This window comes from Eulemur rufifrons, chromosome 9, assembly GCF_041146395.1.
Source record: "Eulemur rufifrons isolate Redbay chromosome 9, OSU_ERuf_1, whole genome shotgun sequence".
Classification (NCBI taxonomy): Eukaryota; Metazoa; Chordata; class Mammalia; order Primates; family Lemuridae; genus Eulemur; species Eulemur rufifrons.
This window is the reverse complement of record NC_090991.1, coordinates 2,978,347-3,000,646: the sequence shown is the minus strand read 5'-3', so window position 1 is coordinate 3,000,646 and position 22,300 is coordinate 2,978,347. Positions and strand designations below refer to the sequence as shown.

The 22,300-nt window shown below is 51.9% G+C and overlaps 1 protein-coding gene across 1 annotated transcript in view; it reads right to left on the bottom strand.

Moving 5' to 3' along the window:
- Positions 1–14,225: 14,225 nt before the first annotated feature.
- Positions 14,226–22,300, bottom strand: part of COX10 (cytochrome c oxidase assembly factor heme A:farnesyltransferase COX10) — a 130,116-nt gene continuing 122,041 nt past the window's right edge. The window contains exon 7 of the mRNA XM_069483195.1: positions 14,226–14,650. Within this exon, the coding sequence (XP_069339296.1) occupies positions 14,259–14,650 (392 nt within the window). The 3' untranslated portion in view covers positions 14,226–14,258. The remainder of the gene's footprint in view (positions 14,651–22,300) is intronic.

Below are 22,300 nucleotides of genomic sequence, written 5' to 3'. Positions count from 1 at the left end.
GAAGTCAGGGAGCCCTTAACAGAACAGACATGAGTGGGCAGCTTGGTGGGGAGAACAACAAGGTGCCCACTACATAATTTTTTAAAAATCTGTAGATATTTGAACATAATTCTAAGATGGTGGTTCTCATGGGGGGTGATTTTGTCCGCAGGGGACACTTTGCAAAGTAAGGAAACATTTTTGTTTTTCACACCTGGGTGGTACCACTGGCATCTAGTGGGGAGAGGCCAGGGATGCTGCTAAAATCCTATGAGGCGCAGAACAGCCCCCACAACAAAGAATTATTTGGCCCCAAATGTCAATAGTTTTCAGGACGAGAAACCCTCTTCTATGAACAAAAATGCTGCCAGAAGCTGTGATGTCATCAGAAAAGAGAAAAAGATTTCTGTCCAGGAATGCTGAGGACATGCACGCCCTTGCAGTTTGTGGATACCTGTTGGCACTTCAAAAGGGGGACGAGGGGCCCAATCCGTCCCTGCTTCCCTCAACTCTTGAGCTAAACCTCCAGCCCCATCCATCTGTATATCAGGAACTGTAATCATTAAAGTGACCATTTCAGGTCCAAAGCAATTAGGTGGGAAAGTCCTAGTGGGCCTTTTACAAATCAAGATTACGGGCAATAGTGAGTGTAACAGATGGCAGGCACCGGCCTGAGCTCTCCTCGGTGAAGACCGGCCAAATGGCTGTGCGCGATTCCACCACGCGGGGCCTGGAGGTGGCTGCCTGCCCATCTGCACTTGCTGTCCCTCTGTCCACGGCGGCCGGTGAAAGCGGCGCCAGGCTCAGAGCTTCTGGAGCATACTCCTTGGGGCTCCCAGCGGTTCCCTGTGGAAATGAGCTCCATGGGAAGCTAGGGAAGGGACCCGCAGTCCTTCTTTATGTCGCCAGTCAGGACGCTTTCGGCTGCCAGCCGCTGAACGCCCTACTCAAATGGTTTTGAACAATAGGGCAATGCATTATTTCAAACAATGACAGGTCCAGAGGTCTGGATTTGTTTTGTCGCAGGTCCTCCCTGCATCCCATCCAGGCACCACATGCCCAGAGCAAGAGCAGGAGCCTTGTTTCTTACAAATGAGGAGACCTTTCCCAGAAGCCACCTAGCACACTCCCCTCGTGTCTTATTGGCCAGGATTGAGTCACACGCCTGTCCCTAAACCAATTTCTTGCAAATGAAATGGGTTCGCAATGATCGCATTAGGAGTCTCATCACCTAACGACCACTCTACCTATTTAGCAGAAGGTGGATGGTGATCCTTGGCAAACCCCAGTTGCCTTCCCTGGTATGTCAGTTGCAGAGTTAGGGTCGTATCTATCACTCGTGTCTGTTGTTGATACTGCATCTTGTCCAAGACAATTTACAGGTTTGAGTCCCAGAGGGATGGAGTGATATTTGGTTCCAAGTAAAGAGCTCACTTAGGGCAATCCACAAGGGCAGGGGTAAACAGACATTGCTCTCGATGGTGACGTCGGCAAGAGTTCCTCAAGGATGGGTGTAACTAGAACACTTAAGAATATCGGAGTTGAAAGAAACTTTAGGTTTTGTATCAGATGTATTTTCGTCTGCCAGCAAGTCTTTGGAAAAGAAGCCCAAAGCTCACAGCCTAAATAATCCAATGGGCTAAGTTCCAAGATACCAAGGGTGACATTAACCAACCACTGCACAAGTGGGACAAAGCCTTCAAATGTCCTAACCAGAGATCGAAGGACCTCTAATACCCCTGGTTTTCTTTGCCAGAGAAAATTCTGCATTTTAGTGACTATATCATTTGTAATATTCCATTCCAGGTACAAACTACCTTCCTCATGAGCAATGAGAGTTCACTAATGAAACAATGGTGGCAAAACTTTTGGAAGTGAAAAGCTTTGACATTTGTGGTACATTAAAAAATGTGCAAACACAAATGAAAAACAAACGATAATCCTAAAAAAGCAGCAATCACATTTAGGTGCAATTACCCATCCTTCATTAATTTATTATTATTGTTAATCACTTAATTTAGTTTTTCTAATTTTGAGTATTTGACTGTGGAGTTGGAGCCTTGCAGACATTGTCTGGAGCTTTGTAACTCTTATCTGCTTGACATTAAATCTCTCCAGGTAACTTTTCTTCCTTGAACTTCTTTTATTTTTTTAATTTTTGAGACAGCATCTTGCTCTATTGCCCAGACCATGTGGTGTCAGCCTAGATCACAGCAACCTCAAACTCCCAGGCGCAAGCAATCCTTCTGCCTCAGCCTCCCGAGTAGCTGGGACTACAGGCACGAACCACCACACCCAGCAAATTTTTCTATTTTTTGTAGAGATGAGGTCTCGCTCTTGCTCAGGCTGGTCTCGAACTCCTGGCCTCAAACAATCCTCCCGCCTCAGCCTCCCTGCTAGGATTACAGGCATGAGCCACTGCACTTGGCCCCTCGAACTTCTTTTATTGAAAAACCCAGTGTTTGCCTCACCTCAGAGAAGCCACCTATGGGAGTCACGGGAACAGTTTCTCTCTCTCAGCTCTTGTGTCCTTAGAAACAGTAGATCACACATGCTGGCCCCTTACGGTTGGTGGGATGTTTTGAGTGGAAGTGATGTGTAATGTCTGTGAGCTGGAGCATTTAACTGCCAGGGTGCTAGACTTTCCGGGCCTTTCTTTTCCTTTGCCACAAACACCAGCAACATCTAAGATGCTGGCTGCTCTAGCAGTCTCAGTGCTGGAGTTGGGACATGTAGCAGAACCCTCAGCACTCCTGTGATGGGAATCTTGTTTGGGCAACAAACATAAAAAGCACATTAAAAAATTAAACCAATAGTTTTGGGTGCTACTTGTTACCACAGCACGTCCTAGCCCATCTTAAGTGAAACATCTTCCAAAATCCTTCCTGTGGAAAACAAAGAAGACAATATTGGGAAAAAAAGCATGGGGGAGGGAAGAGGGAAGTGGCAATGTGGTGCCTAGAGTGACCCCTATGTTCACAACTGTATAAGCTACTCTTGAAAAAAGTGGGTAGGTAATCCTAGCACTCTAGGAGGCCAAGGCGGGCAGATCCTTTGAGCTCAGGAGTTTGAGACCAGCCTGAGCAAGAGCGAGATCCTGTCTCTACTAAAAATTGAAAGAAATTAGCTGAACAACTAAAAATATATAGAAAAAATTAGCCAGGCATGGTGGCGCATGCCTGTAATCCCAGCTACTCAGGAGGCTGAGGCAGGAGGATCGCTTGAGCCCAGGAGATTGAGGTTGCTGTGAGCTGGGCTGATGCCACGGCACTCTAGCCTGGGCAACAGAGTGAGACTCTGTCTCAAAAAAAAAAAAAAAAAAAAAAGAAAAGAAAAAAGTGGGTGGGACTTGTGACTTGTTTCTGAACAACAGCATAGGGCAAAGATGGTATGTCACGTCCATGACTACATTGTGCCTTTCACTTGAGAAATTCTCCCTTGCTGTCTTTGAACAAGTAAGTCACCACGCATGGGAGGGTCCGTGGAGAAGATCCCGTGAGTCAAAGAGCTGTGGACAACCTCTAGGAGCTCAGAGCTGCAAGGAAACAGGACTGAGAGTCCTACAACCACTCAAGAGGAATCCCACCAACCACACGAAGGAGCTTGGAAGGGGACCTTTCCCCAGTGGAGCCTCTGATGGGACCACTGCCCCAGCCAACACCTGATCACAGCCTCATGAGACCCTGAGCAGAGGCTAAGCCAGGCCGGGACTGCTGACCCCACGGAAATTGTGAGATGGAAACTGTGTGTTGTTTTAGGCTGTAAATTTGTGGTCATTTGCTAGGTGGTAACAGAAGATCAGCACACTCTGAAAACATTTTCTCATCAGAAGATTCTCCACTCTCCCCACATTATTTATTCAGTGACTAATTACTGAGGATCTGCAATGGGCCCGGCACTGTTGAGAAACTTGGGATAGAAACATGAAATAAACAGACGAAGATATTTCCCCTAGTACGCTGGGAAAAGGAGGAGATGAGGGCAACACAAGCAAGAACATCAGAAATAACAACGCTTGGTGTGTTAGCAAGTACTAAGTGCTGCAGGTGGGGGGAGTAGAACGAGGTGTGGGGAGAGTGTGTGGGACAGAGAGAAGCAGGGTCGGACTGCAGAGTTCCAAGAGGGCCCTTGAGCTGAGTCATGCGGCTCCTGGAGAAGCCAGTCCTAGAGGGACAGGTCTAGCAAAGACCCCCAGGCCAGAGCACCGGCTTGTGTGAGGAACAGGAAGGAGGCCGGCGAGGGGGAGGGTGCTGGCAGACAGGGCCAAAGGCAGTGGGCATTAATCACGCAGGGCTTCGTAGGCCACTCACCTGGGTGAACTCAGCGGGGTTCACCTGGGCCACTGCAGGGCGTAGATTCGAGGAGCGGCAGGATGTGACTTGCGGTTTAAAATGATCTCTGCTGTTGGGACTGCAAACTAGTGCAACCTCTGTGGAAAGCATTATGGAGGTATCTTAAACAGATTCAAGTAGACCTGCCATTTGACCCAGCAATCCCATTACTGGGCATATACCCAAAGGAAAAAAGGTCATTCTGTAACAAAGACACGTGTACCCGAATGTTTATAGCAGCACAATTCACAATCGCAAAGATGTGGAAACAACCCAAATGCCCATCAATACATGATTGCATTAGTAAGCTGTGGTATATGTATACCATGGAATATTACTCAGCTATAAGGAATGATGAAGATACGACATCTCTATGGTTCTCCTGGAGAGAGTTGGAACCCATTCTATTAAGTGAAGTATCCCAAGAATGGAAAAACAAGCATCACATGTACTCACCAGAAAATTGGTTTCCCTGAACATCACCTAAATACACATCTGGGAACGACACCAATCGGATACCAGACTGAGGGGGGTGGGGGAGGGGATGGGGGTATGCCTACACAATGAGTGCATTGCGCACCGTTTGGGGATTGGTAACACTTGAAGGTGCTGACTCGGGAAGGGGGGGTGGGGAAGGGAGGGATATATACCTACATGATGGGTGCAATGCGCACGACCTGGGGAACGGACACGCCTGGAGCTCTGACTTGGGGGGAAAGGTGGTACATGGGCAACGTATGTAACCTGTAATTCTGTATCCCCCATAACAATAAGATGAAATAATAATAAAAAAAAAATGATCTCTGTAGCTGCGATGTTGAGAATGAACCACAGCGGGGCGAGGCTGGAGGCAAGAGAGCTGTGGGGCACCCCAGGCGAGAGCCCACGGCAGCTGTGCGGTGAGGAACGGCTGGTCTCCAGGTACGTGCTGAAGGTGCAGTCAGAGAATTTTCTGAAAGTGGGACCTGGGGTATGAGAGAAAGAGGGGCAGGAGATCTGAGCTGAGCGCACGGAAGCCAGACGTGCGGGAGGCTCTGAGTGGGGACGATCAGAAGTCCAGCTGGGCGTGTTGAGTTCGCAATGTCTTTTAGGGATTGAAATGGAAGTGCCGGGGTTGGCTGGAAAAGTCCAAGCTGAAGAGACGCATGTGGGAGTCGCTTGGCGCACAGTGGTATTCACAGCCTTGAGACTGGAGGGGACCTCTGAGGGGAGGAGGAGGGAGAGCAGGGCGGAGAGGAGGGAGGCTCTGACATGCAGAGATTGAGGGAAAAGAGAAAGTGCCACCGAAGCAGGCTGGCGAGGAGCAGCCAGGGGCGTGTGCCCTGATGCCAGGAGAAGACAGGGAGCCGAGGAAGATGGCACTCAGCCGGGTCAAACGCCACTGGGGCGTCAAGTGAGATGACGGTGGAGACGTGACCCTGGGATTTAGCAACGTGGAAGTCGAGGGAGACGCTGGCAAGCGCAGTCCCAGCAGAGAGCTGGGGGCAGGAGCCTGGCTGGTGTGCTTTAGAGAACATGGGAGGAGGTGTTAGGGACTACGTGTTTGTGTCCCCCACCCCTGGGTTTATCTGTTAAAGCCCTAGCCATCAGAGTGGCTGTGTTTGGAGTAAGGAGGTAATTAAGGTTAAATGAAGTCATACGGGTGGGGCCGTGACCTGACAGGATTAGTGTCCTTGCAAGAAGAGACAGGGACAGCTAGCCGGCTCTCCCACCCAGGAAAGGCCACATAAGGACGTAGTGAGAACGTTGCTGTCTGGAAGCCAGGAAGAGGCCCTTACCAGAAACTGAGTCCGTCCTAATCTTGATCTTGGACTTCCAGCCTCTACAACTGTAAGAAAGTAAATTTCTGTCATTTTAAGCCACCGATCTATGATATTTTGTGACGGTAGCTGGAGCAGAGTAATACAACAGGTTGCTAAAAACAGCAAGTAGAGACACCTGCAGATTCTGCTGCAGAGGCGCGAAGGAATGGGCAGCAGCCAGCAGAGGAAGTGGACTCAGAGGGGTTTTGTTTTGTCTTGTCTCCTCTTAAACTGGGAGACGTAGCATTCGTGTATGTTTATGGGAAAGAAAAAATAGGAAACGAGAAGTTGGCATTGCAGGAGACAGGAGGAGGATTGCTGGAGCAATGTCTCTGAGCAGATGAGACTCAATGCACAAGGACAGGAGCTGGCTTGCGCTGGGCGCAGGGACAGCTCCGGTGGTGGCAGAGAGACAGGTGGGAGGAGGTGTGGGGTCTGAGGAGAGAGGAGAATGTGTGGGACGTGCAGCTGAGAGATGGCTGAGGGGACCCCGATGCATCCCAGAGCAGCAAGGCAGGACTTAGGTCCTTGACCATGAGTTGCAGCAAGGCTGGTCTGTGTGTTTCTCCGGTGCCTTCAGCTGGTCAGTGCGGGTGTAGACAAAGTTGGCTCTCCCCAGGGTTGAGGTTTTTGCCAAGAGAGCATGATGAAGCAGAAGGAGCAGGAGAATCCGGATGCAGGCCAAGGTGTGAGTACAGGGACAGGTAAGCTGGAGCACGAGCCAGGGAAGGAGGGAGCGCATGCCTTTTTGTGAAACTAGGAGGCCCAGTGCACCCCCCTGCCCCCCACAGGCCACGCAGGGTCTGTTGGGATTGGAAGTGAGTCCCAGCTTCCTGGCTCCGGGTACCTGAATCTCCATCCTGGGCGCATCTGAACCATCCTACTACTGAAGCCGTACAGACCGCTGTGCCCAACTGCGCGTGAGCCCTTGGCAGAGCCGGCTGCAGGGGGCTCGTCCGCACTGATGTGCTGCCAGCCCTGCTCACACCTCAGGCACCGTGACAGGAGCTGTGGGATGGGCTATCTCGGCCCTTCCAGCGACACAGGTGGTTTCCGACTTGTAGGAACTGTGGACCCATCTAGAATACAGGCTGGGGAGAAGACAGAGTGAAGGCAGGAGGAAGGAAAGGGATAGGAAAGGGATGGAGGTGGGAGAAACAGGAAGAGAGAGGGAGGGCCCTGGGTTAGCCTGGGACCCTCCACAGACAGGGCTGGCCAACCTAGCCACCTGCTGTGCTCGACAGCCAATGCATTTTGCCTTCTGACGTTGGGGGCTGTGGGGCTGTCACTAATCATGTTTGTCTCGAAGTGGCCTTCGTCTTGGAGAAGGTTCAGAGACCAGATGGCACCATCGTCACTACCCCGGGCCTGGAAGGAGCCCCATCCCGCCCCAGCACTCGAGGCCATCCCGCCCTCCCGGGGGTCCAGCCAGCCCGAGAACGCAGCCACGACCCCCGCCTACCTCTCCAGAGACACAGCTAATTACAGATTAGAATTGGCTAATTCTTCCTTTCTCCAGCTGTCTGCGGCCTCGGTTTGTTATAGCTGTCTGCTGGAATGCCAGTTGCACAGATACACATGTTAGGGCCTTTGATCTCCCAGTACAATGACACAGATTTATCAAATGTTTGCCTCCTTCTGCCTCTTTGACAAAGGCTGATTTATTGGACGCAGCCCTGGCCTCCCTTCCATTCTTGAAATATGAAGTGTTTGCGAATAGCCAAGGTAATATTTAATATCCTGCCAACGAGCCTCTTGCACTTGCTAACAAATGAACTACATCCCTGCCAAATGGCCCACATCTGTTTGGGCTCCTCTTTTTGACTGAACACATTAGCATGAAAATGCCGTGTGGAGACTGCCAAGTGTCCCTTTCTAGATGAGGGAGCAGGGACAATTCCGAGGAAGAGGACCACTTCCCGGGCAGCAGGAGCCTTGCTCGCGGCAGATGTGTCCTCTTTGCTAGAGCCTCTGGGCAGGAGCTGGTCTGCAGCAGGCTTGGGGCCAGGAGCATTTAGTGTCCTCGCCCTCCGCTCCCCACAGAAATTCAGGGTGTGGGGGCAACAAACAGACTTTGCCAGCTCATTTCTGGCTCTTGAATCCAGAAAAGTTTTCCCTAAACCATCCTAAGACCGTGGAAGTGGCTTCCAAGCAACACGTTATTTCGAGAAGAAAGCTGCTGAAGTTCAAAGGTGCTGATTCAGGTGCTCTTGATGGGATTTGGCTTAGTCTTGACCGTGGCTCTGTCTTCCCTGAACAAGACGCTGGCTTAGGAAATCCCACGGGGCGTGGTTGATTCGGTTTAACGGGCAGGTGGCAAAATGTCCTGGGTTGTCACCGTGTCAATGGCGCTGTAATGGGCTGACCTTAATCTGGGCCTGTATACAATGAGGTGGGACCACTGATGTAAAATGGCCAGGTCAGCCTTGCAGGGCAAACCCTCTAGCTTACCACCTCGGCTGGGGGTGGGCGAGCCCCAGGGTCTGCAGAGCAGCTGGCCCCCCCTGGGCTGCCACTCCTCTCCAAGGCCTTGGTGGCCACTTCCTCAGAGCTCCTGACCCCAGATTCTCTCCCAGGACCAAGCTCCAGTCTCTTCCCACCAAACTTCCCGTCTTTGGTCGTGGGAAGGGGTGACTGCCTCCCACAACACGGGCTCTCACTGACTTGAGCCAGGTTGAGTAACAATGGGAAAAAAAACCCAAATCAGGCCAAGTAGGGCCTGTCTCAATCCCAAGACCTCTTTCTCACTAGGTTTCAGTAAGAGGCTTTCTCAGCCAGCCAGTTCCCCACCCTAGAGGCAACCAGTGACCAGCTTTTTTGCTTCTAGAGATTCTAGGCCTGCGGGCAGGGATGTTGACTGTTTTGTTCACTGCTACATTCCCAGACCCTGCAACAGCACGTGGCCCAAATGTAGGTAAATATATGTGAATAAAACAATGGATAATTGCTTAAGAGGTCTTGGTATCTCAAGGGGAGAGAGTATGCCAAGAGTGGTGCCAAAAAGAGGGGCAGAGAGCAACCTGCCCCCTGGATCAAGTCATGCCTGAAGCCAGCCTGTTTCTCAACCTTCCCACTAGGAACCACACATTCCTTCTTTTCATGAAGCCATTTTCAGTTGGGATTCTTGTCACCTGCGAATTGTTACAGGAAGGTTGGTTAATGGTTAGCTCAGGAAGAGCACTGCTATAGGGTTAGCTACACACAGTTAGACCAGTGGGTTTCATAGGGAAGAGTGTTTCCCTTAGTCTGATTCTAGGTAGATTATCCATATTTTAGAGGTGAACAAGTACCAAATGGCAGTGTGAGGGGTCTGGCTGTCAGCCACAATTTGGGTCAGCTTTAAGGTAAACAATCCCATTCTTCCTATTTGTAAAATGAATTCAGATCCTCTGACTGACTAGGCTGGTGGGGGAGAAGGAGGGGAGGAGGATGGGGAGAAGTTCCTGCTTCGGGAACCTTCCAGGCAGAGGAACCCGGCTGGGGGAGGCCCTGGGGCCCTGCTGGTAGCCCAAAGGCAGCGCAGCTCAGCCTCAGGGAGCTGGATCTTCACCACAAGTGGCACCGTATCAGGAGACTGCAGCTGGGACTGGCCGAGGAAGCTTTTTCTCAAGTGCCAGGCAGTGGGGACGTTCCAGGCAGAGGTCCAGGTGGCCGGAGGTCTGCAGCGTTGGGAGAGGCAGGATTCTGTGAGCAGACAGCCTGGGCCTGGGCCTTCCGCTGGAGGTGAGAGCAGCCACTGAAGCCCTGGTGACCACCATCAAAGGAAGAGAAAGGGACGTGAGAAGTGCGAGAGGGACTCCCCTCAGTGAACGGCACCACCTTGGCTTCCAAGTTGGCACCCTGGGAATGTCTCTCGATCTTCTTTCTGCCAATCACACAGTCAGGCCCATGGAGCTCCCTCTGTTCCCCGTCCCTCATGGCCCAGCTTCAGTCCCGTCATTGCTCCCCTGCTCTCCCCGCTTCTTCCAATCCATCCTCTGCTGTATGGCCTGAATGTCCTTTCTACAGCACAAACCTGATCCTGCTGCTTTCTGGCTTGACTCTTCAGTGGCTCCCTATTGCCCTTAGGGTAGAGTGCAGATGACTTAGCAAATACGAAGACAGCCAGATCTGGTTCCTCCCACCCTCCTTGGCTCCCCTGCTCCAGCCGTGCAGAACTGCATGTGCTTCCCAGACACGCGAGCCCCCTTCCCCGGGCCTCTGCTCACCTGCTCTCTCTGCCTGGAGTGGCTTCTCCCCTCCACCGCCCTCCCCACCATGTTTGGCCTGATGACCGACAGCCTACCTGAATTCTTTCCCTCCCACGGAGCAGCACAACTGAGCGGGTGCGCAGACGCTGTAGAGCTGAGGTCTGGGTTGCGTCCTCAGTCTGGCTCCGGTCCCCTCAGTGGAGAGAGAAGCCAATGGCCAGACCAGCCCCGCGACAGTGGGGCCCAGAGACAAGGCCCAAAGAGTCCAATCAAGGGCGTGAGAACCGGGGTCGCAGGTAGCTAGACGCCCCCAGCAAGGCTGAGCAGAGCCCACCTTACACCGGGCAGCGGGGCCTAGGAATAGCCAAGACACCGTCCAAGGAATCTGGGCAAGAAACTGGAGGGTCCCTTCTGCTCCCAACCCCCTGCTCCACTCCCGGTCGGAGAAGCCACCAGAGAGCGCACTCCTGGGGTCAGGCTGTGATGGTCCTTCTCTCCTGCCACAAGGCCCCCACGGAGGAGCACCCGACAGGCGCTGGCCGGTGGAGAAGAGGGCAAACGGTGGGAGGGGAAGGGCCTCCTGGCAGCCTTGGTTTGCGGCTCCTCGTCTCTCTCTGAGTTTGCTTGCGGAAGCCGGGAAGGGGCAGGGGCCTTGTCTGCGTCCACCTGCTGATTTCTCTCCATCTTCTGTCTTGGTCACCTCGCCTCTCCTTGGGTGACTGGGTTGGGATGGGGTTACTCAGCCAAGCACTCTACTTTGCCTCCTCCGCAGTCTCCTGCGTTGTCCCCGCCCTGCCCCTCCCGCAGTCCCCAGCTCTGGCCCCAGCTTCGCTTCAGTGGCCCGAGCTCTCGGCCGGCAGCTCACAGCGCGCCCCCTGGCGCCCGGCCGAGGAAAGACCGGCTCCGGCCAAGACCCTGGGAGCCGGTCCTTGCCCGCCCAATGGGGGCCCAGCTGCCCTCTTGCGGTCTCTGCACCTGGGGGTCCACATTCTCTTGGCTTCTGCTTCTCAGGCAGCTCCCCACGTTGTGAACCAGGAGGAGCTCCATTCACGCAAGCTGATCTGCAGGCTTGATGCCGGCTCTGTGCCACACATGGCAGGTGGTGCCTGAGCTCAGACCTGGTGGGAATGAGTCAACACAAGGACTTCAGTGGACGGCGATTAGGAACGAAGATGGAGGTAGACATCAGATTCCTTGCTAACATATTTCAAAAAGAAAAAAGAGAGAGAGAACCCAGACAACTCTGGCCAAGAATCCAACTTAATTTACTTGACTAAGAACTCTCTGCTACTAAGTTGAGCCAAGATAGCCCTGAAGACACAGGAAATGATGAAAATTTACCACAATTTGGAAAACAAAGACTGATGAATGAGTGAAACTTGGAAAAGTGATAGTAACTAGTCTTGGCTCAATGCTAGCAATTTTCTTCAGAAAGCAGGTAGAAAGATGCATCTGTTCCAATCTCTCGTACCTTCTCCGGCCACCTCCACCTCCCCTGCTGCCTGAAAGCCACTTGTTCATCGCTTCTGTCCCTGGTGGAGCGTGCATCACGTGGCCGTTCACTGCTTTCTGTTCCGGGTGCCTGCGGACACAGCTTCTGCCTTACCGAGTTTAGTCCAGCGGTGGTGGTGGAGTCAGTAAACAGGCAAGAGAAATGCCTACGTCACATACTGACATAAACCGTAATTTTAAATTGTGCCCTTTTCTGAGTAATCCTGATGAAATCCCATGCTGTCCTGCTCCGTCTTGCCCCCTGCCCGAGAGTCACTTACTAGCCGTCCTGGTTACCAGATCAACTTGTCACAGTACACCCAGCTTGTGCTCAAGTCACTTTTACTTTACTTGATGGCCCCAATGCACAAGGGTAGCGATTCAGATAGGCCAAAGTGTTTCCTTTAAGTGAAAAGGCGAAAGTTTTCCACTTAATAAGGCGCAGAAAGACAAATAGTGCATGTTCTCACTTCTGTGTAGGATCTAAAACAATCAAACTCAAAGAAGCAGAGCAGAATGGTGGATACAGTGGCTGGGGGCTGAGAGGTGTGGGGAGATGATGGTCACAGGGTACAAAGCCTCAATTAGATAGGAAGAATATGCTTCTGTCTTTGAGAGAGATTGCAGTGTGGTGAATACAGTAAATAATAATGCACTATGCATTTCAAAATTACTAAGTAAATTTCAAATGTTCTTACCACAAAAAATAAGTACTTGAGATGATGGATACGTTCATTAGTTTCATTTACTTATTCCACATTGTATTCATAAATCACAACATCACTTTGTACCTCATAAATATATACAACTATAATTTGTCAATTTAAAATTAAAAAAAAAAAAAAAAGACAAGAATCGCCCATGTGCGCGCAGCCCTCTGCTCGCTCTCGCAGGAGGTAAGTGCTCTCAGTTCCGCCGGGGACCGTGCAGCTCGGCATGAGGTGACTAAACACAATGATATCACACACGCTCCTTAGATACTGTTTTATTGTAGGAGGAAAACAGAATCAACACAGCTTACGCTTTGAAAGCTGTACCGAGTTGTAGATGCTTTCTCCAGGCATTCCTATGCCATGTTCCCTTCAGTGAAAAACCTGGGGACAGCTAAGGGGGGAGACTTCGGATTGGTAGAAACAGGGATCAGATGCTATCTGCAATCACTTTAGAAATTTTGAGACAATAGGCATATTGTCACGAGTGCTTAAATGCTGCTTAAACCCTGGAATGAATCCCTACAGAGCAGCAGTGCCCCGGGAGACGGAGTAACTAGACATCCCGTCCAGCTTCAAGACCTTCGGGCACACGGGACTCTATATAAACCTGCGGCAGTACTAAGGACTAAAGAGCTACAGGTGACTAACAGTGCTTGGTACCCGAGGCCACACCTGGCTAGAGCGTAATTCACAAAATGCCCAGAACCATGCTTCTGCCTTTTAAAGCCACTGGATGTGTGCGGGCTAATTTCTGAATTCAGGAGACACCAGGACGGAAATGCGTGTTTCACTAAAGGGACAAGAACGTGAGCTGCGTGGGCTGGCCAGCCCAGTGCACCCTTGTTTCTAACTTCCCTTCTCACGCAACCTAGAGAACGCTGGGCCGAAGAGGAGCTGACGATCCACAGTGGTGACGAAGAGGTACAGTAATGGCATCGCAGCCGGAGGGATTCCTGGTATGAAGTCTAGGGCGACCCTTCCAGAAAGAAATGCTTCAGACAGCACCTGTAGTTTCAAGCGAACTACAAGATGCCTTTGATTCCCTGGTTTGGAGATGCTGATGGGTACTGGTGGTGGAGGTGGAGGGGCTGGCAGTCCAGGCTGAGACTCCCAGGCAACCGTTTGCTGTCTCCCTCCCCAGCGGCCTGTGGCAGCCCACCCTTGGTAGTTTATCACCGTTTGAGAGAGTTGCGGCTGAGAATACACAGGGCATAGGGAACCCCAGGACTGGGGCCGCCAGCTCATTCACAGGGAAGGGGGCCTGCGGCCACAGTGTGCATTTCCTGGGACCAAGCCTGGAGGGACGTGAGCATACAGGTTACAAACACTGGATTACCAGCGCTCACCGTGTGGGCCACCCACTGCCACTCTGGCTGGCAGGTGGGGGGTGGGAGGGAGCAAACAAGGAAAGTGTGCACATGTACATCCACGAGAGGAAAGGAAAAAAGAGAGGGGTGGTTAGAGAAAGAGATGTATACAAACCCCCAAAGGAAAAAAGTCTTTGTATTTATCAATCGAGCCAGCCCATTTCTTATTTGGGGAGCATTTTAGATATTATTAAAAAAAAAAAAAAATGTCACGTCATCACTGAGCACCAAATAATTTTACAATTTTGTCCTAAAACCAGCGATTTCTCTTCTCGTGCTCTAGAATTGCCAAACGATCCCTGCCCTGCGAAAGAACTGTGCGTGTGCGTGTGCCCGTGCGCTGCTCGCTTGTCTCCCCGCCCCCACCCCCGGCCCCCCAGCCCCCTCAGCTGGCGGGGGCGCGGTCCGGCCGCAGCTTGCAGGTCAGCATGAGCAGCAGCAGCAGCGGCAGGTGCCACAGGCTGCAGAAGAACAGTCTCCGCGAGCTGGCGCGGTCCGCGTCCGCGTAGAAGCGGAAGCCGAGGTAGGAGATGTACAGGTTGAGCGGGAGGGCGACGACCGGGAAGGTCCACGTGGTGACGTCCAGCACTGGCGCGGCGGCGGACAGCGCGCCCAGGGCCAGGCAGTGGCGCAGCGCCACGCGCCGGCACAGCGCCGGGTGGGTGACCGACATCATGCAGTAGCCGCCCCGGGAGTAGTCTTCGCGCAGGCCCCAGCTCAGGGCGTTGAAGTGCGGGAACTGCCAGGAGTAGAGGATGCCTCCCAGAAGGAACGCCCCTGCACGGAGGGTCGGGGAAGAGAGGGAAACAAAGGCAGGTGGTCATCAGAGATGTCCAGAGGAACGGCCTCCTCTCACCCGAGCCTGCCTGGCCTCTGAGGCGCCATCTCCGGCTTCACGTGGCACCCCCGCCACCCTTTGTCCTCTGCCTGTCCAGGTCGCCCGGCTGTGGGATGCTCCCTGTCGCGGGCGACGGCCGGGGGCCGTGGGGCGGCTCTGGGCAACTCCCCGGAGCCCACGCGCAGGACGCCCAGCACCGCGGCTCCCGCCCACCGAGGCGCCTGAGGCCTCCCAGTATCACGACCCCTGCACACTGGCCAACACTTCTAGGGACTTCGGTGTGGAATTCAGTACCGTCTCTGGGCGGACTCTGTACTAGAGCTTTGAGCTCCATTTCCACGCGCTGGGCCCTGGGCGTGAGGCGCCGCAGCAAGGTGGCGGCAGAGTTGCGGCTGGAAGGACACTCCAAGCCCACGGGCCTCTTCTGTGAGCCCCCGCTCCCCTCCCAGGGAAGCCGGCAGCCCCCAGCTCGGCAGGCCGGCGCCTGCCGTGCTGGCTGCGTCTGTTCACCTGCCCCACAAGTGCGCCACCAGGGCTTCCAGGACAGTGCCTGGCACGCTCCTCTCACAGGCCCCCAGGCATGGCGCGACCACAGGAGCCGGAGGTGTGTGTTAAATAAACAGAGTGAGCCAAGGAAAGGAATGAAGTCCCAGGGTAGAAATGGTTACTTGCCTATGGCTTTGTAATTTTTCAACAAGGACGTAATTCCCTGGGCACCACATAGCCCCTTTCTCCAGAACAGCTTCCCACCACCCGCATGGGTGGAACGGTGGCTGCCATTTACTGAGCCCCCACTATGTGACAGACACTCTCAGTTTGCCCCACTTAATCTTGACTATAGGATTTTGAGATAGGCTTTATACTCATTAAAAAAAAAAAAAAAGATCAGGTGGTGGCAATTCTTCCTCCAAAAAGAGGTGGAGGAGGAACTCAACACCAGTCTGACTGTCAGGCCAGGACACTTCTACCGCACTCACTGAGCCACCTCCAGCAGAGTGGGGGCTGAGGGCAGGGCCACACTGTCCCTGAGCCAGTGCTGAGTTTACCACCCATCCAAGGGGGTGACATCAACCCAGGGCCACACCAGCGAATTGAATACCACCACCGAAAACTTGAAGGAAAAGTGCGTGGTGCAGTGATGACATACAACAGGGGGTGACCCAGTCTCGGCAACCAGAGAAGACCTCTTTGAGCTGAGCTCAAGGGAGAAGCGACCTTGTCCAGTCAGGGCTGGTGCAGGGGAACCTGTCCGCAAAGGCCCTGGGGCAGGAAGGTGCAAGGTGTGGTTGAGTATTAGAAGATGAGCGCAATGTCAGGAGTCATAGAACTGTGGATCAAAAGAAAAAAATGTCAACTCGACTGTATGAGAAATTAAAAAAGGAAGGTGGCATGGCTGGAGTGCTGAGAATGACAGGGGACAGGACAAGGCTGGGGAAGTGGGTAGGGGCCTCACTCGGCCCGGGTTTGCTATTCTAAAAGCAACAAAAGCCACGGAAGGCCCTTCGTGTACAAGAGTGCGTGCGTGTGCATGCAGGGGCGAGGGGAGGGGCGCCAGTGTTCAGCGACGCCACTGGTGAAGAACACTCTGGAGGGCCCAGAGCAGGTGCGGGAGGATCAGGAGATGAGACGAAAGATGACAGTACTCAGGATCAGGCTGGCGACAGTGGAGATGGAAAGAGGACGCACCTGAGGGGGATTCAGGGGGGAAAAGGAGAGGATGCCAGCGCCAGCGAGGGGCGAAGAGGAGGGGAAGTCGAGGGAGGGATCGAGAGCAGCTTAGCAGGAAGATGGGGAGGGGAGGTCGTGACCGTGACCCTGGGCGTGTTCAGTCTAAGACGCCTTTGGGACATCAAGGGGAAAGTCTTGGAAAGGACGCTGGCAGAGTGTGGGTGTGGGCTGGGGTCTGTAGTTTGGAGCGACGGATGCACACGTCTATTCCTGAGTCACCCCCGGCGTCCAGCAGACATTATCTGTGTGTCCTACTTGAATGTGAACCCAAGAGCCTAGAATATATTACTAGGAAGTATGCAGTAATGCTGCAGTAAAGGGTGTTCAAATCGACAGCAGCCAACGTGTGAGAACTGATTCACTGAAAATGGCCCCCAGGACCACTTGTTTCCCAACACGGCTTGTGAACCAGTAGGGCAAAGTGTCGGGACCCTGCCCACCGTCTCCTTCCCCTCCTCTGCACCTGTCCCGGGCGCTCCGACACCTAACTGCCTCTGGGGTCCCTGGCAGAGAACTGGGAGTTAACCAATCCACCGTGTCATCTGCCCTGGAAAGTGCCGACCTGTACAGCGGGAGAAGAGGTTGAGAATTTGGAACCACAGTCCTATTTCAGGGGGATCTTTTAAGCCCCTGGTCTGTGGGAATGTTCAGAAAAAGAGCGGGGGCTACTGCTAAGGCAGAACCCACCGGGAGAGAAAACAGTTTGCAAAATGCAGAATACTCAGGAAAATAAGTCTGGGGCTCTAAGGGCCCAGGGCCCCCGTGTGTGCACATGGCACGAGAATCAGAAGGCGTGAGCTCCTCTCTTCATCTCCCGTCTGTATTCCCCACAGCGCAGAAGCAGAGTGACGCTGGGGGCAGGCTGCAAGCCATCTAAAAGACAGAATGGGGTCTCTAATTCACGTTGTTCTGGGCAGAAGCGTGCTCATTTCTGAGTTTCATGTGTCAGGCAGGGCAGCTGCGGCACGTCAAGGGGGACCCGTGCGTCTGCGCAAGACTGAAGCGGGTCAGGGCCACTTTGACACGCACGGACACTTTCCTGTGGCTCCCATGAGTCATCGGCACCTTCTGTCTTCCAGTACGGGAGGAAACACAACAAAGACCTGCTTTTAGATCCCCATTTCAGTGGAGTTGCTGTCAAATCCTCCAAATTCATTTTTAACCTTATCTATAAATAACATATATACATATCTTAGTTCAGAAAGTGGCCACTATTTGTTGACTCTATTCACGTGGCAAACAGAGGACGGGAGTCTCCCATGCCAGGCACAATTCTGGGTGCTGGAAAGGTGGCCACGATCAAGACAGAGTCCTGTTTACAGTCAGGGGGGTGGGACATAAGCACAAGGAACGGTGCTGAGTGCGGGGGTGACCTGAGACCAAGCGCTGCTCAGGGAAGGACTTTCTACAGGTGACACCGAAGCCGTGACCCAATTCACTGCACACAGAACTCTGCCAGACCCTGGCAACAGTGCCAGTAGGTTTCTGGGACAGCATGGAGGCGGAGCAAGGGGGTGGGGAGAGTTCCAGAATGGGGCTGGCGAGGCATCTGGGGACCAGGATAAGGAGTGGGGTCTGCCCCGGGGCAGGGGAGAGCAGGCTGGGGGTTGAGGGACAGAGGGGGGCGGATGCCTTTTCACTCAGGTGGGGAACAACAAGCACAGACGGGGGTGAGTGTGTTCATGGCGCAGACACGAGGAGTTTTATTTGTGGCCATTTTAAGTTCGAGGTGCCTCTTAGACATCTCAGTTGAAATGCCTTGTGGCTGTCATTGGCCAGGCACAGAGGAATTGTACACATGTTTCTGGTCCTCACAACAGCCCTGCCTACAGGTTTTAGGACCACTACCTTACAGATGAGAAAGAGGAATTAACTTGCCGGATAGTATTCGGCACTGCTGGATACGCAGACTCAAATGAATGCCATTCCCACACCAGTGGGCTGCTGGATGGCAACTCACACGCCAGTGGCGCTGAAGACTTGCTGAAAGAAGAAATTGCAACAACGCATATTCCAGTACTTAAAAAAAGAGAAAAAGAGGTCTGTTTCAATGACAAACAGACAGACAATACTTTTGTTGACAGTGAGTACTCTTAGGGAATTAGAAAGGACAGAGGGAAGGTTGGAACACCCAGGTACAAGTGAAGGAGTTAACAGGGCCACAGAAGTAGACTTTCTCGTATTCTGAGGGGTAAATAAAGTAATCTCTGGATTTTAAAGTGACTCATATAAGAGGAAGTGTTGTTAGAGCCTCAGGGCGGAGCCGCCTGAGGCTTTGAGCACAGTCTGAGGAGCAGATCCAAAGGGTTTGCAGATGGAAGCCAAGACCAAGAACTGTCCTGTCAAGAAAATCAGCATCAGCGATAACTTGGAAACGGGGGAGGGGAAAAGATCTTCAGAGCTCTGTGTCTGCTCTGCTCTAGAAATGGCTGAGAAAGAGCAACCTCCACTGGAGAACCAAATTTAAAATGGTTAATGTACAGGCCCAAATGTGGAATCTTTCTTGTCTTCCTCAAAAGCCCTCCTATTCGTATGCTAAGCAGAAGAGTATTTTGTTTTGTTCAATACACTTTTTCCGTTATGCTTCTGCTTAAAATAACGTAATTTAAAAAATCATTTTCATGAGAGTAGCATGCTGCTTTCTGCAAGAGGAAATTGGGTGTGGGCTTGGCTCATGTCACAAATGAAAGAGCTTTAGAAATCAGAGCCTAGCCTTAATGGATTGTAATCAGAAAACCACCACCCACACACAGTTCTACTCGATATGCTTCAGCTGCCTCTCCTCCAGTTAAAGATGTAAAACAAATTACTCTCTTCATCAAGATAAGGTGAACTAGTACAGGAAGACTTGAATTAGTCCCGGGGCTGCGGTAGAACTCACCTTCCTTGTGGGGTAAACATAAAACACTCAGTTTACCAATTCAAAGGGCTCACCTTCCTTCCAGGTAAGTGTTCTGTTCACCCCTCAGCCTCACTCCCCCAGGCAGTCTATTTTCCTGGGGCCCACCTTCTAGGACAACCAATCTTGACTGTGTGCCTACTACGGACAGGCACAGTCTCTGTCCTCAAGGTCCTCTGCTGGAGTCTGGCCGGGGAGAAAGACAACACAAAGGGATCACAGCCCATGGTGAATGTCACCTGAGGTGCAGGGTGTGTGGGCAGTACACAGGAGGAACACCTAATTCGGCCTCGAGGAGGTCAGGGAAGGCTTCCTGGAAGAAAGGGCTTGTAAGCTGAGACCTGAAGATGGTCTCTGAGTTTTCTGCTTCTATCTTCCCATTTTCTTATCTAACCCTGAAGACTCTTTGTCACATTTGGTTTCATCATATCTGGAATAAATGTCTACTTCTCTTCTGTTAATCAAATGCTTGCTGGTCTATGGAAATATAAAATACGAGAAATCTATGAACTAGGCATATCTGTGGGTGTGATTCTCCACAGAACAGCAGCTCCTGAGATCTCGATGCCAGAGGACACCCAGGTGTCCAGGGCATCAGCGATTTCCCTCCATACACAGGAAATGGAGAACTGCACATCTACCATGTGTGCGAGTGAGCGAACAGCTAGAGAGATCCCTTGCCCACAGGCACCCTGCTCTGATTAGAGAGACACATCAGGTGGGGCAAGGCGAACCGATGTCTTTCTGGTGACTCGCTGAAGATACATGTATTTTTAAACTTTCTGAAAACATCTATCACATAGTTCTCTAACGTACAGACTGGGGGAGAAGCTCACCCATTGCCACCTGTGCATGGCCAGGCACGCTCCTGTCCACAGCATACCTCCACCATTTCGTTGACAAACAAATCGAAGGCCATTCGAGCTAAATGGTCTCTTGACAGAATGGAGACCGAAGTCCTCAGGCTTAGAGCTCTGCCTCTGTCAGTTAAAATTCCCTTTGGAATGGAGTTCGGCGATTTCAGCTTGCTTTCTCCGACTGCCTGGTGGGCACCTTCCCACCCCCACCCAAACCCATTCATTGTCCTTCGCCATCCACGTGTGGCCTTGCAAAGGACAAAGGAGCCAGCTCCAGCGAACCTTGGAGCTGGGTTTGGGAGGTCTGCCCCCCCCCTTCCCCCAGGACAACAGGCTCCTCTCTCAGTGTGGCCCTCCGTGGCTTGTCTGTGCCAGGACTGGTTGTATTTGTGCTTTCAGGGTGATATGGCTGTGCAGACGGGGGGCTAGCTGGGGAAGCAGAGCCAAACCCAGAGCTTCATGGTCACGGATTTCAAAGCCTTTCTTTTGAGGGTTAACACAAAGCAGCCTGTGAAACAGATCAGCCTCGACAGCGCAATAGACTTCTATGGCGCTGCACATAAAGGGAAGAGGATGTGGGGCCAGTTTATCAACTGCACAGGCGGCAAAGGGGAAGATGAAAAGTCCTCTGGAAATAGGAAATGGAGTAGGCAATAACTGCTCGCCCTTGAAGAATTCTTCTGCAGTGGCTTAAGAATAATGGAGAGGGCAGTGGGCGGGAGAGAGCCGGACCCCCCTCACCTGACTGTGCCGAGTCCCCGCGGGGAGGTCTCATTTAAAGGGAGAGACTTGGGAGTAGAGCACACACAGAGCTCTGGCTCCGGGAAAACTGCTCCCCTCCCTTTTCCTCTTCTTGCCACTTCCCTGGAAGGAAGTTTCAAGCATCCGTGGACTCTCTCAGAAATGCAAATGCTCCCTGCTCCCTTAGCTCACACTGGAAGGTCTTTCTGTCTTTATCACCCAAATACTAATACGTTCATCAAATAGTACTAAGGAAAGGAGCACTTTGCGCCAGGCTCTGGGTCTACCGCAGGCTGCCCTCCCAAGGCCCCTCCACCACTCCGCCCAGGAAGGCACCGGCCTAGCTCCCCACACGCGTGGTCAGCTGCAGGCAAGGCTGCACCACCGACGAGACCCGAGTGCATGCAGCACAGAGGTCTGCCTCCAGCCATACCACCAATCGGGGGTCTAGCAACATAGTTTTAGTACGTTCCTTTGGTTTTTGGTCTCTGAAGAGAATATAGTGCTCTAAATATTGTTTGTTTGTTTGTTAATATTTCCATGAAAATGTTCCTTATTTTGTCTTTAAAAATATCATTTATCTTACTCGGAGCTTTAAGGTTAGTTATGGCAAAATCTCCTAACAAAATGGACACAGGGACTCATTTTCGAGTTTGATTTCAAACCCAGGCAGTATTTTAAAGAAAATCTTTAAAAGTGCTTGGGTTAAATAAATATTTGTTGAATGAATGAGTGAATAAATTCCCTCCATTTGACTCTACTTTCTCATCTGGGAATAAAGGAGGTAAATAAAGTGAGACAGTATTTAACATTTTGTAGTTTACCAGCTGAGGGTAAAAAAACTCATTCTCTTTTTTGTTACTAAAACCATCCATCTGCCAAATGTCACTTCCTGATAAGAGCCCATTTCTAAGTCCTCATTTGTAACTAAATGTTGGCTGACATAATTAATGTTTCCCACACAACATTTGAATTACAAACCAAAGGCAATTGACAAATCAGCTCTACAAGATGGTCATTATAGAGGCCCATGCCATAAACTCCCAAGACACGGGATTTATTCAAATTTAGGAAAATGACAAAAAAGGATCTGAGCCTTTCTAAGAAATGGGGGTGATGGAAAGAGAGGTGGCCTTGGCAAGGAGGGGGAGGGGTTTAACCCAAAGCCTCTGAGATACACTAATAGTCTCTGGAGATAAACACTGTTGAGAGGCCTAATGCGAGTGGCTCCAGGCCTGCTTGGAGCTGGAATGTGGCCGGGCACTTATCTGCAGTCTCCCCACCCCCCGGGGCTCCTGCAGGTCACTTCTGTCACTGCTGTCCCCTGTGTGCAGAATCAAACCAAGCGCTTCAGTCCTTAAGAC